Source organism: Rhea pennata, chromosome 27 (genome assembly GCF_028389875.1).
Source record: "Rhea pennata isolate bPtePen1 chromosome 27, bPtePen1.pri, whole genome shotgun sequence".
Lineage (NCBI taxonomy): Eukaryota > Metazoa > Chordata > Aves > Rheiformes > Rheidae > Rhea > Rhea pennata.
In genome coordinates this window covers 871,922-885,693 of record NC_084689.1, presented here as the reverse complement: position 1 = coordinate 885,693, position 13,772 = coordinate 871,922, and the positions used below count along the sequence as shown (strand labels likewise).

The 13,772-nt window shown below is 48.4% G+C and overlaps 1 protein-coding gene across 2 annotated transcripts in view; it reads right to left on the bottom strand.

Annotated features, from left to right (window-relative positions):
• Positions 1-36: 36 nt before the first annotated feature.
• Positions 37-13,772, bottom strand: part of STK11 (serine/threonine kinase 11) — a 48,290-nt gene continuing 34,554 nt past the window's right edge. For both annotated transcript variants that reach the window (XM_062596181.1, XM_062596180.1), the window contains 3 exons: positions 11,813-12,003; positions 2,438-2,672; positions 37-725 (listed from right to left, as the gene is read on the bottom strand). In XM_062596181.1, coding sequence (XP_062452165.1) covers positions 2,464-2,672; positions 11,813-12,003 — 400 coding nt within the window. In that variant the 3' untranslated portion in view covers positions 37-725; positions 2,438-2,463. The remainder of the gene's footprint in view (positions 726-2,437; positions 2,673-11,812; positions 12,004-13,772) is intronic.

Here is a 13,772-nt window from a genome sequence, read left to right as displayed (position 1 = left end):
CTTACCCTCTTGTTGCAGGAGGAAGAACATGAAACCCACCTCTCCATTTTCACTTTATTTTTTTCTTAAAAAAAAAAGAAAAAAAAGAAAAAAAAAGACTATGAACGCACCCATTCCCTTTTCAGAGCCCTTTTACAGCATGCAGGTTTAATAGAGTTTTGCTTTGTCTTAATACCTGGTTTTTTTCCTCATTGGGTTTATTTTAAACACATCACGATGTGTAGGAATCTCTAAATATACCGCAAATATAAACAAAAAAAGAGGAAAATATATAATATATAACAGTAGTCTAAAACATAAAGTGCACGGCAATGGCTTTGCACGACTTCTACACAGCCAGGGTGGGCATGGCAGGACCCCGGCGGGGAGAGGAGTACTGATCCCACCGCACCCCGACCCTGCTCATCCCACCCTTCCGATCGCAAAATTAAAAAACAGAATCAGTGTCTTGATTGGCAAAGAGTGATTAGGGGGAGGAAGGGCAGCATCTTTGCAGCTGGAGATTTCTTCTTCCAGGGTGGTAAGTAGAGTCTTGCCACCACCAGCTTCTGATTCCTGATGCTGTCCGTAGCGAGGGGGCAGCAGGGGAGGTGGGGGGGGGGGCATTTTCCTTGGTTGGTTTCCTTGGTTTTTGTTTTTGGATTGCAAGCATAGTCCACTCCCAGGAAAGACACAGAGATGGGGCGAGGATGTGGGATGCAGGCTGGCCCAGGCCCTGGGACGCACTGTTTTATAGGAGAACACACAAAGAGAACATTAGGCAGGGCTGGGCTAGTGCCGAAATTGGGGTCCAAGCCCCAGCTCTGCCCCTGGCCACAGATGCAACCATGGGCAAATCACCACCTGCCCCAGGACTCAGACTCCCAGTGGTACCTCGCAAATAGAAAGCGAGAGGGGGCTCAGGAGCCTGGTCTGGCCAGAGGTGCCTGCATAGCACCCAGCCCAGCCCTTTGGTTGGGTGTCATGGACCTGCCACTGCCAGCTAGGAAACAAAAAATCCAAGGAGAAGAGGCAGTCAAGGAGCTTCATTCATGACAACGAGTCAGGACTGCTTTTTTGTTTCCAAACGCTCTAAAGCACTGACTAAAGGGAAGGGCACTGCTAGAAGCAGGCAATTTCTATCCTGGCAGTCCCTGTAATTCATGCTGGAGTGCTGGGAGACGGAAGGCAATGACCTAACCAAGCTCTGGCAGCCTGCATAGCCCCTCTCCTTCCCAGGACTGCTGGCTGGCAGCAGTGCAGGGGGAACGAGCCCCCGTGCTGGGGTAACTGAGCAGGAAGGAAGGGGCGAGAGGAACAGCAGCTCCCTGGGGAGACCTGCAGCCAAGGCATTCACTTGCCAATACAGTAACTCCCCGTGCAGGTGACTCATTCCCAGCCATGAATTAAAGATTAAAGCTGCCACACGGCCGAGCGCGGCCTGACAGCTGCAGGGGGAGGAACAAGCTTTTATTCCTGGCTTTTTTTCACACCACAAAGCTGGTCGTGATCCAAACAGATAACAGAGCCTCAGCCCCACAGAGTGCCTGTGACGAGGGAGCGCAAGAGCGAGGACGGGGGTGGATGAATGCTGAACATGAGTCATTGCTGGCTCACTTATGAATGAGGGGTGGTAAGAAGGGGACAGGGCTGCAGAGCTGAGGTAAGAGCCGGAAAAGCAGGGGGGGGGGGGAGGTAGGGCAGGGAGGGCTTACAGCTTCCCTAAATGCTCGAGAAAGGGATGGAAAGGGTCTGTGCGGGTCACCAGCTGGCACCAGCCAACACTATTACCCCCCAGATCAGAGGAGAGGCTCCACTGGGGCCTTGCTCAGGGACAACCCCCAAAAGCCTCCCCCCCCGCTTCAGGGAGGTGCAGCCCCTCGTGCTCAGCATCATGCTGTAGCCCAGCTCATCAGCTTGCTGGAGGCTTTGCCCTCTGCAAAAAGCTGTCCCTACAGCCGGGAGGACCGTGGTGAGACCAGCAGCATCAGGCTGCAGAGCATGGGGGAAGCAGGGGGGACTCTGGTGCCAAGGAAAGGGTTGTCATGACCTGGTCACAGTCCAGGAGGGAGGAAGAGTTTATGACAGCAGCTCCTGCCTGCCACGGCAGCATCTTGCAGGAAGAGGAGGGTAGAGCAGAGCAAGGCAGGCAGCAGAGCAGGGCATGAGGAGGGAACAGGCGAGGGTCCCCTGGCACAGCCTGGGCTGGTTCTGCAGCTTCCAGACAACACAGGGCACGTGGGCTCTGACTGCCGGGGGACTCAGACAGCTGCTCAGGACACATACCTCTCCCTCCCCTTTCCTCAACTGGGTCACACACACCTACAAAAATATCTTTTATCTTTTCCCAGCCCTTTTCTGCTGTCCATGGTTGGGGCAGGATCAAAAGCCCTCCCTCCTTTTCCTGAGCAAGTACCAAGGATGCCCCCGCCACCAGCAGGCGCTCGGTCCCCCGTACCTGTGATGAGCACGAGCACTCTCGCCTCACTGCTGCTTGCAGGTGGAGAGTTTGCGGATCTTGCTGCTGGCAGAGCAGGCCTTGCGGGAGGGGTTGGAAGAGGCGCTTGCCCGGCGCTCTGCCTTCGATTTGGTGCTCAGCTGTCCCGTCTCCGTTCCGTTCATGCACACGGCCTTGGGTAGCCCTTTGCTGCGGCTCTGCCCGTTCTGCCCTGCCTCTTCCTCAGGCACCTGTCCTGCAAGGGAAGCGAGACAGTGAGGCAGCGGGCAGGCAGCAGCCCTCGCCGCTGACAGCGGAGCAAGGGCCGTGCTCCAGAGCACCACTTCAACTGAAGATCAGCTCTTTCAATAACTCAAAATGAATGTGGCTTCCAAGAAAAACTCCAGCAAGTTCACGTGCCTTCTAGGACCACAGGTGACACAGCCCAAAGGGCAGCTCTATGAAGCAGGGAGTTCAAGATCGTATTTCCCCCCTCCTCCCCAGCTGGTCCAACAAGGACCAACTTTACCGACATTTCTCTCAGGCACACAGAGGTTGGTGGTTTCCAGCATGCAGTCAGCGCAAGCAAAAAAAAAAAAAAAAAAAAAAGCACAGAAAAACCCGGAGGCAATGAGTGAGCAGTGTGGGCACAGCAGGCTCAGGCTTCTGAGGCTGGTGGTGACTGCGCGCACGCTGCCTCCCCCGGGGGCTGGGAGCACATTGCGCACGGCCTGCGCTGGCACTCACGGGTCCCAGACTCCTGCGGTTAAGCCACCACCTTGCAGCGTGAGCACGGGGAAGCATGCAGCCCTTCCCAGGGCCCTGCGTGCTGCTGAGCAGGATGCTCTGGAGGCTCACAGCGCTCCAGCCTTCATTGGCACTAACAGTATTCAGGAGCACGTGAAGCCACTGGAGCTGAAACCTGAGGCTGTAGTTTGGTCTCTGGCCAGAACTACACAGCTGGGCAGCAGCAGAGCCAAGTCACTCCTCCTCCACAGTTTCTCTTTTCCCTCCTCCCTCCCTTCTTTCGTTACCTTCTCTGGAGGAGGGTGCAAGTCAGCCCAAACTATCTACCTGCAGAGCACCTAGGGGCTTAAGACATGCTCGTAAAACCACTAACCAGCGTTTACGACACGCTGGAAGATCTGCTTCGCTCGTGGAAGTGCAGCCACGCCGGGGGGTGCACAGCTGCTGTTCAAACAGCGATGCAAGAGGAACGTGAACGCCACTGTCCCCTAAGGGCACAGCCAGATGGGAGAATGGCCTATGCTGCCTCCAGTTCAGAAAAGGCCATCTCCCCTCCTCTAAGGGATCGCTCTGAATGACTCAGCACAGCAGATAAGAGCCATTTCCAGAGGCATCTGTCTGTCACCATGGCTGATTCGGTCACATACATTTAGCCAGGAGTGTTCAGAGGGGAGGGACGACCGTGCCCTGTCCCCACAGCCTGGACAGCCCTGGCCCGGGGGGTGGGGTGGGACAGGACACCATCACACACACACACACACACACACACACACGTAACACAGCGGGTCCCGCGATCAGTAATGCAGCGTGTCCCCCGAGCAGACGCAGGGCTGCACAGAGGATTCAGATTCCCAGCGCTCCCCTGCCACCGGATCCAGCCAAGGCAATTTCCTTCCAGAAGGAACGTCACGCTCCAGAGCCCTTCAGTTATGACTCAGAGGTTTGAGTGGAAGCGAAGGCTGTAAGGCGATTATGTATAATTTTCTTTAAAGGATGCTCAATCCTTTCCCCGCCAAGGCCAAACGGCACGTCATCTCTCTATAGTTGCGCCAATGATCACCCCACCGCTGCCGAGCTTGGGGGAAGAGGGGAACACATGCAGGGACAGGGCAGTGGGAGAGCAGCTTCTCCTCCGGAGCAAAACAGCAAGGGTCTCTCCTGACCTCTGCTCTCTCCAGTGCCACCGCACATTCCTCCGGGGCATCCCTGCTGCTGCAGCACTCTGTGGGTTATGGCTTGCTCTGCTCCCTTCTTCTCTCCCTCCCTCTGTCTGTCTCCACTGACTTTTACAACAACTCCTCCAACTAAGCACAGCAAGTCCTCTCCTGTGGGTGGAAGAGCCTTTGGGAAACAAAAGCCGCAAGGGGGCACGGAGGTCACTTTGTTCAGACAAGCTCATCTTCAGTACCCACCTTTTTCCTCTCAAAGGGCTGCATGGCGGAGGGATCAGTCTCCCTGAACAGTTACTGAGAAACAAAACAGCTAAGGAAGCAGCAGCTCGAACCCAGCCCAGGTGACGGGCCCTCTGCCTCAGCCAGATCACCAGGCTCTGCCTGACAGGGAGCAGCTTTGGTAAAACCTCACTGTGCAGAGGCAGGGGGTCATGCACTGGAAGAAAGCGCAGGCTGCGGCAGCACTCATCAGGCTAGAATGAAAATGCATACTCAGAAACGAGGCAGATTAACTATTTCCAAAGCCAGCCTGGCTGGACAAGGCTGCAAGCACCAGAGAACCCAGGGTGTATACCAAAGGTGCATGTTCTTCCTCCACAAAGCAGGCTTAGCTCAAGAGCTGGGCCTAAGCAGGAATCAACTGGGCAAGTTACCCAGCTGATGCCGATTGATCTACAGATCAAACAGCTAGTTCTTTAAATTAAACTAGTCAGCTGTGCTGCTGCTGTTAGGAGCTTGGGAACACCTTCCCTGTGCCATGGTTTGGGCACAACAGCACCTCAGAGCAGGCCTCTGAACCAGAACAGCACAGCTGGGACCAAAGAGAGGTGAGGTATTGCTGGTGTACAAGAGGCCTGGGAAGCACTGCCACGCAGGGGTCCAAAGGCTGTGAGACAGGGAGGTTAGAACTGGTCTGACTCATAGGGTGATTTTGGGTTACAAGTACAACTGATCCCAGCAGAAAAGGCTGCTTCCCCCATTGACTTGCTGGTGGGCAGCTGCCCCTTATATCCCTTCCAGGTGGCTCAATTAAGTGTTGAGAAAGCTCCCAGTTACTGGCTCATTTGAGCTTACCTGAGCACTTCTGCCTTGCCACTGCAAAAGAGAAGGATGCATTTGCCAGGGGTGTCTACCAGCTTTGTACGCCGAGGCCTATTGCCTCCAGGGCTGATGCTGGACACCCACTGTTCTCCTGAGGCTGGAGCCACCAACCTTGCACCTCCTGAGAAATGCAGATGCGAGTCCTCATGTAGCTCATCATAAAGGATGGAGGCACCTCCATCCATGCCACGGTGGAAGGCTGTATTACCAGGGACATTCCTGAACATGACTGGTCAACTGCTCAAGGGCATGAAGCAGAAATAACCACACTCAGCAACCCAGCCAGTTACAGACTGTCTGTCACTCTGATAAGTTTTCAGCTTCTGATCCCTTAAGAGAGGGGCACTTGCTCAGAAAAGCTGAAGCATCCGATCTCTGAAAGCCCCTCTAGAAGCAGGGGGGGGGGGGGGAAATACACTGGCCCCTTGGAGTTCCTCTAGAAATGAGGCTTTCTCCAGTCACTCATGAGCATCATGGCTCACAATGGTCAAGCTGCTGCCCAAGATCACCGCATCACAGCCATGCTTCCCCACTCAGAATTCAGGGTTTTATTTTACTTCTTCCTATGTTCTAATTACATGTCTGCAGAGCCTCGAATAGCCCCATTCAGAGCAAAGCTGAACACTTATCCTTCCCCTCCCTCAGCTGAACTCAGGCCAAATCAATTAACATTTTTGACTGAGGAAGGAAAAAAAAACCACACACTTAACCAGCTCACTCCTCTTGAGTGTGACTATTCCTCCCCCTCCCACCCTCCTTCAAAAGAACAATCCCAGGAATCTATTATGGATACTAAGGCGGAGGGTGCATTGCAAGCTAATTTTACCTCCTTCACCAATGACAGTTGCTGACGTGCAAATTAATGAAAATAAAAATTCAACATGGGATGAAATCTTGGCAACTGTCTGCCCACGCGGAAGCCAGTGACCCAGTGCCATGTCTGTTTGAACAACTATATCCTACCTTACCATTACCAGCTGAACAGTACTAAAAATAAAAATAAAAGAAAGGAGGGCTGAGAGACATTGAGTATGCATGTGTTCGTCCTTGCCACCTCTCACATTTAATGGCTCTGCTCAGCTCATTCAGGCACAAAAAAAGGTTTCAAAATAAAACCATGAAGAGCTTTCAAACTGCTGTGTTTGTCAGGTAAACACGCACACATGATTTGCAGCTAGAAACACAGCTTTTCAAGTGCTAGGCATTACCTTAAGACTCTAGTCTTGTCTTTATTTTCCAGCCTCAGACTGAATGCTAAAAAGGAGTGAAACAACAACAACAAAAAAAGCAAGCTATGCAGCCATTTGCCTCTGCAGGAGGCAGGGGCTACAGCTGAAGAAGAGTTTAACAGTATGGTATGGGCAAACAGCAAAGCACAGCCTCCTAGATCTGAAATGCAGCACAAAGGCAACAAGCAAGATGCTTAAATCCATTTACTGCATACGCTCCCTCTCCAAATAAGAAGGCATCCACTTCTGGAAAGAATGGTTTGTCACATGCTCAGTGTCTCAGTATTCTCTCCTCAGCACTTCTGTCAGATGAGATGTTTAACACAGATTGAATCAGGGGCTTGTAACATTTAAGGCTCTCTATGGAGCTGCATAAATCTTTAAATAACTCTTTAAAAATAAAAGAACATTCTCAAAGCCCCTTCTTTCTCTGAAGAACGTAAGATTTAATGAGGTTCCCTCTTTCCCTCGCTAATCGAACACCCACTCCTGCCTGTGAGTCACTGGTACTCATGCTCTTGCTGCCCAATGGAACTACAACTGAACTGATCAGTCATTTACAAGTTTTTTTTTTTTAATTATTTGAATACAACATTACTCTTAGAAGTGCAACTCAGAGCTGAGCAAGTTCAACAGGATTCTGCAAGAAGACTGAGAAAAGAAAGATTAAGTTTATTCTCTTTGCAAGCTGCCCCCTTGCCTTTGCGAATGTCAGACAAGGCATAGAGCACAGCCTATACCCCTGATAGGCTCCCTCTTCATCTCCCATTCCTCACATAAGCCAGAATTGCAAGACTCCCTCAGCAAATTTCTGCCCATCACAAACATTTCACCTGTCAGATTGCACCTCTGTATCGCACCTCACAAGCCCCTATTTTCCTTGCTTTTGGGAATAGCCTTGTTTTAAGGTATCTTGCCAAGCCCTATGAACAGCTTAACCTTCATCACTGCCTGATCAAGAGTTGTAGGATAAGATGGACAGAACGATCCAACGCAGCAGACCAGTTCACAGTCAGGAAGTGTTTAAGCCTAAATCAAATCTGTTCTTGTCATGTGTGTGGGTAATCTAGATTGCGCTTTTTGTTCTTTCTAGGGCAATCCAAAGCATAGGTGATATGTCTGATAGGAGAGGAATTAGTTCCATGCTGATCAAACATAGCCCCTGATTTGAGAACAGGGCGCTATACGCATTCACATGCGAAGGCCTACCTAACCCAGCGCCCTGCCTGACAACGGCCAGCGACGGGTGCTCAGGGAAGCGGCACAGGAACACCCAGAAGAGCACAACCCTTCTCTTGCTCCAGACGGCCAGTTCCTTGGGGACCTCCTGAGCTGTAGGCTACATCCAGGCTATTGTGTGTGATAGTGAATGAATCTTCCACTTGACAGAGTGAACCGGACAAGTCCCTATCTCCACAAAAGCAGAACACCCAACTGCTAAATAATTAAGGGGACATTTAGGTTGTCTGGAAACAATGCTTTATGTCACTAGCTGTCTGAGCAATATTATACAGCAACTTGTGAAGTAACTGATAGGTTAAAAGAACATCACCATTCAAGTCTTAATTAGAAGAAAATTATGTTCATTCTACCCATTCAGGCTAATTGCATTATGGGGAGCGCTGGTCTATGGGGCCACTATTAAACTTCAGGTCTCTAATCCCTCCGAAAAAGCACAAATTATGCACGAGAACTTCATACATCTTCCAGTAATTTGCCTGTCACTTTCTGAAGTGACAGCTCTTATTTGGGTTTAAATACTGCTGTTTGCATTAGAAGTGTATAATAGCTGATATTACTGCTCTGAAGACAATCTCCCACTATAATAGTCACCTGCCTGTGTGGGGGGAACATCCACCTCAGCTGGCAGATCAACACTGCCACTAGCTACTGCTAGAAGAGCACCTTGCACCAGCACAAGCATGTACACACCCAGGGAAATGATGCTGCCCATGGGATGAAGCCTCAGCTACTCATGGTAGTAGGAGGCCCAAAAGTGGACACCAACAGCTGAATAGCAGGAAGGTGTTCTCTTCACTCACCGCTCACATGGACACACAGTCCACTCCATGCAGAGGGTTGAACACCAATTCTCACTTGATTGGGAAAAGGATCCCACACACCCTGCTCCTCCTCTTCAAAGAAACTGCAGAGCAGGGTGTTTTCCCCCAAACACAAAGGTAACATGCAATGCCCAGAGACCCTCACCAGCATGCAGAACAGACATACATCTCCCTCTTGGGCCTGCTGGACATATGATCACTTGTTCAAGTTGGAAGTCTGCCTAAATTTTTATCTTTTATCACACCAAAGTGCATAAATCAGGCAGCAGACCAGTCACTAGCAGAAGAGTCAAAAAGAAACCAAACGTTTTAACTAGAGTGAGAACAGTCAGGAACACATCTTCTGGGTGAAATCATCCAGTGTGGCAGGAAAGCAGAAATACGCTGGATTACACAGGCAGAGTAACCCATCCTAAAAAGGATGGGTTAGAGATTGGTCATAGTTTGAGCTACTTGTCAAGTGTCACAAGCTGTGCTTCTTCCTTGGCAGCATACTACACCCCTACAGTTAGCCTTTGCTTAAAAATACAAACCCCAAAAAACTAAAGAAGGATTTCCTTGCAGAACAGAATTATCTACTTTTGAAATAATACAACTGTCTTGGTAATAGAAAGCATCTCGAAGCTTGGAGAAAGCAAGATGATTCTGCACTCCCCAGCTACTGCCATTAGCTCAAGCCACAGGAAGCACAAGAGGGCAGCGGCTCGCAAACCTAGGCTAAGCTTGCCACTCCTCTTCTGTGCTCACAGCTGATGCAAGTATAGCTTCCTCTCCAAACAGCTTGGCTGGTCTGCTCAGTGCTCTAAGCCCTGCCTCAGCTTCCTCCTCTGCAACTAAGAACGCACAGAAAAGCAACAGAGCACTGTTAGAGACATGCATATGCTTATTCTCCAGAGTGATGCCAAAGAAATGATAATAGACTGTCCTGTGGGTTCTTGAATTTGTCTGCTGGGTAGTCAAGGACCAAGTGCAACAGATTACTCCTACAAAGCTCCTCATACAACACAGTTTCAGAGGAGTTTAAACCATGTATTTAACCTCAATTTAAAAGATGCTGTAAGCACTAGATTAGAAGCAGGATAAAGTCTGGGCTCCCATTCCCACCAGAACTCTCACTTGGTCCTTCAAGGGATGTTACAGGTGCACAAAAACCAGCCACACCTTCTGCCTCTTGAAAGCAGTTCAGAAAGGAAACATAGCATTAGAAAGGGACAAAGGTTACGCTCGTTACAGATTTGAAACCTGGCAGCCTTGTGATTGCACTGAAATTCCACTGCCATTGAAGGACCCTCCAGTTCCCCGACACTTCTGCAGAATCACAGTTTGGGTGCTTGCTTACACATGAGCTGTTCTTGTTAGAAACATCTGCAGAGAAAGACTACCCTTGGACAACATGGAAGGCATCTGGCAAGTTCTTTCCTGCTCCTGTGTTTAAATAAGACCTAGCAATCAACTATTTGCTTCAATGAGCATCACATTTTTAAAAGAAATTCTTCTTTCAAAAAGTCTCCATAAGGCTATGAGGAAAAGCCCTGGTGTTGGTCAAATTCTAGGACAAAAAAAAAAAAAAAAAAAAAAAAAAAAAAAAAAAAAGCAGGATGTAAAAAGAGTAAAGAACAGAGAGCTCTGCAGGTCACCCAGCTGGCATTGGGACATCAGTTCTGTTAGAAAAGGTTATGAATTACCCAACAGTCACGAGTAAATCAGCTCTTGGAATAATCCACTTCACTGATGAGGCTCCCTTCATCTTGGCAGGCTTCACCTCTGACCCACCTACATATCCATTTGGCTGAACATTTGTACAGACTCCTTGTTGGGGACTGTTACCCAAGGATGCCACATAGCATGGAGCTAAGACTCTGGTGGCTTAGTCTGCTTGACTTGCTCAAAGCAGTCTCCCCACTTCTACCCCTTGAAAAAAAACTACCTGGGAGGTCAACATTGGTTCAAGTGAATTTTGGACATCAGGTACAACTCAAGGCTAGTATCTGCCTGACACTTTATTCTTCTATGATAAACTGTTTCTGGACTGACCATGATCAAGAAAACCATTTCCATCTAACCAGGAAACCAAAAACAAGACAAGGTCTTCAGGTAAAATATTTTGCACTGGTGAAAGATTTGCCACACAAGCCCACCTGGCTATCAGTAAAGAAGAAACTAAAACTAATTTAGTGAGTCTGCACTACAGACACTAGGGCTTTCCCTTATCAACTAGGAAAGCTCAGTCCCAGAAGCTTCAAATCACACTGTGGTAAGGTATATCAGCACCCCTATAAATAGTACTTAAAACCTTGCCTCCAAAAAAACCCCAAAACAAACAAAGCCCAATGAAACTAGGGTAGAACACACTGAAGACTTTAGAGCAATTAATAAACATGATGTGTGGATTTAGGAAATGCAACCATAGGACCATAGACAGATATACATCTTCCCAAGGACATGCCCTTCAGACCTCTCCTCACAAGTTAATGCAGCTTATAGACACAGAGAGGCAGGGGTGGGGGGATAGTTCACAGTTAGTTCACACATACTTACTAGTTGGCTTACTTTAAAAACCCAACAGGAAAACCCAAAATAAAGAAAGAAACAATTCTGTAACCAAGTAGTTAAAGATTGGAGCAGAAAAGAAAAAGTCTCAACCAAAGTGCAAGGCTATAGGCAACCTTCTTTCCCAGATGTGCCATCTACTCTGAACATTGAGTCATTTTAGGGCTGTGATCCAAAATAACTCAGAGATAGTATAGTAAAACTGGCCAAAAGAATTAAGTGTGCTGAACAACAGAATACAGCAGGAAAAGAGCTATTACTGGCTGCAAGGAAGGAAATTGGCATGTGGGTAACACACAGGAAGGGGCATCCTGTTTGATCAAATAAAGAACCAAGACATCCGGAGCATCATGGCTCACTCAAACGCTGTGCGTCACTCACACCACTTAATAATCAATAGTCTCCTCAGCTGCTGAAAAGACTTGCTCAAACCACATAGCCTCTCTTAAAAATCTTTAAGCAGGCATGAAGGAAAGAGAGAAAACAAAATAAATGCTCCTCTGCCCTGCCTATCCCAGCATCCTTCTCTCCTACCTGGTACTGTAAAGTCCTGAGTGTAGATGATATCATCTTCAATGTCATACAAGTCATCATCTTCCTCATTGTAGCCATGCAGATCTTCCAGATAAGGCACCGCCGTCATACTCCTCCACCTGTCCTTTGTCTCTGGGCTGGGAGGTATGGGGACCAGAGCCTCTGCCTGAGCATGTTTCTTACGAAACCAACTGCAAAGAGTCCAAGAGCAGTTTCATCAGTACAGCTTCACTTTTAGAAGATAAGGAAATCCTTGTTAGTATGAAATGGTTCCAATTCCACCCCAACATTCAAAGCTACATGGAGTTTTCATTTGTATAAAATTTCCTAGACAGTTTTATGCCACTGCAGGTTTTTATTGTATAACAATCTGCAGAGGCAAGTTTCAAGAAAGGCAAGCCTCAGTCTTGCTGACTATACTGCAGGGACACTAACAGCTATGCAAGCTGCCACTCAAGGTTTTCCAGCCAGTGGGTTCTTTGCCATTTAAGAAGAAACTAACAGATCTGCTCAGCTGTTAGCACACTGGTTGCTACTGCAAGATACACTCGAGCATGTGCCATCCACAGAAGCATGGCTCGGGATCTGGAAAGAGAATGCAGAAACATTTTACCCATCACCAATTCAAGCCCAAACCAGATAGACAGGGAAAAACTACTGTTCCCTACCTCTGGGTCATAACACATTAGCAGAGCTGCCAGAGCTCCTTTCAGTTGTATTGTCAAAGCAAGCAGAAAAGAAAATTCTGCTTCTATCCTGAAGTTGAGGCTAATGCAGCACGAGAAGATGGAAGAAAATCTCAAGAATGGAGGTCTAAAGAAAATGGTATTTACCCACAAACTCTTTTTAAAAGATAGTTCTCAGCAAAGATCAGAGCAAAGATGTTTTATACTTTATCTTTTTATCCTACCTCTGCCTCAGGAGACTTTGATTACCATTAAAACCAGTATCCATAGCACTACCATCTGCCTACTAAAGGAGCTCACCACTGAAAGCTTTTCTTAATTAGATCAAGAATCCAACAGCCTTGCATCCTGTCAGTATCTCAGGAGTCACATTGGTGGCCATTCACATTTTTATTCCGCTTTCATATCTGAGTTCCAACACAAGTCTGTCCCTGGGATGTTTGAGTGCTGCATGCTGGAATCGAAACAGTTTCCTAGACGTACTGCTGGAGGCTCTGTACCCCTGGCAATCCTCTCTCGAACACAGGTGCAGCATTCCTCCAGGACCCAGATACTCCACATGCCTTTCCATCTCCACACCTTCCCCTCACCGTAAGGTCTTGCTCCCCTGCAGTGCATCCTGATCTCCCATCAGCAGGGAGAATCAACTGCTTATACCTAAAAAATTAAAAGATCAGGCTTTGGCCATCCAATTGCTTCCTCCCTAGAGGGATTGTGCTGTGCTACTGCCTTCGCGTTTGCCCTGCTGAGCAGCCAACTATCCCTGCTACCAGGGGAGCTGTCATGCAGAAGCACTTTATCAGGCTGTTTCTTATGCCTTGCCCTAGAGGGTCATCTCCAATGAAAGAAGGGACAAAGTATCAAAGCTCTAACAGCCAGGACCATCTTCTGAATAGCAGCCTGATATTGGCACAAATACTAAAACTCTACTTTTACACTGTGGATTGATGTCACTTAAGCCACTGGGACATTCTTCCTGGTCTTTGCACAGTCACAAAGGAAACAAACCTCAGCAGATCAACTATACTATTTACTAAGGTGAGCACAATATTATTAAGTGGGAGCCACTTATGTGCATGAAGGGACAGACACTTTCACCACAGTAGTTAGCCTAGGAAGCCTAAAGCTTTTCCCTTTCCTGAATTTTATTTCGGCCCACAAAAGGGCGCAGTTTCAGGAACCAGTTTAAGGTCTCTCTGAAAACCCACCTGAAAAAACAGTGAGAAGATCTAAAAATATGACCTTACATGTACTTCTTGACTTATCTCTGACTG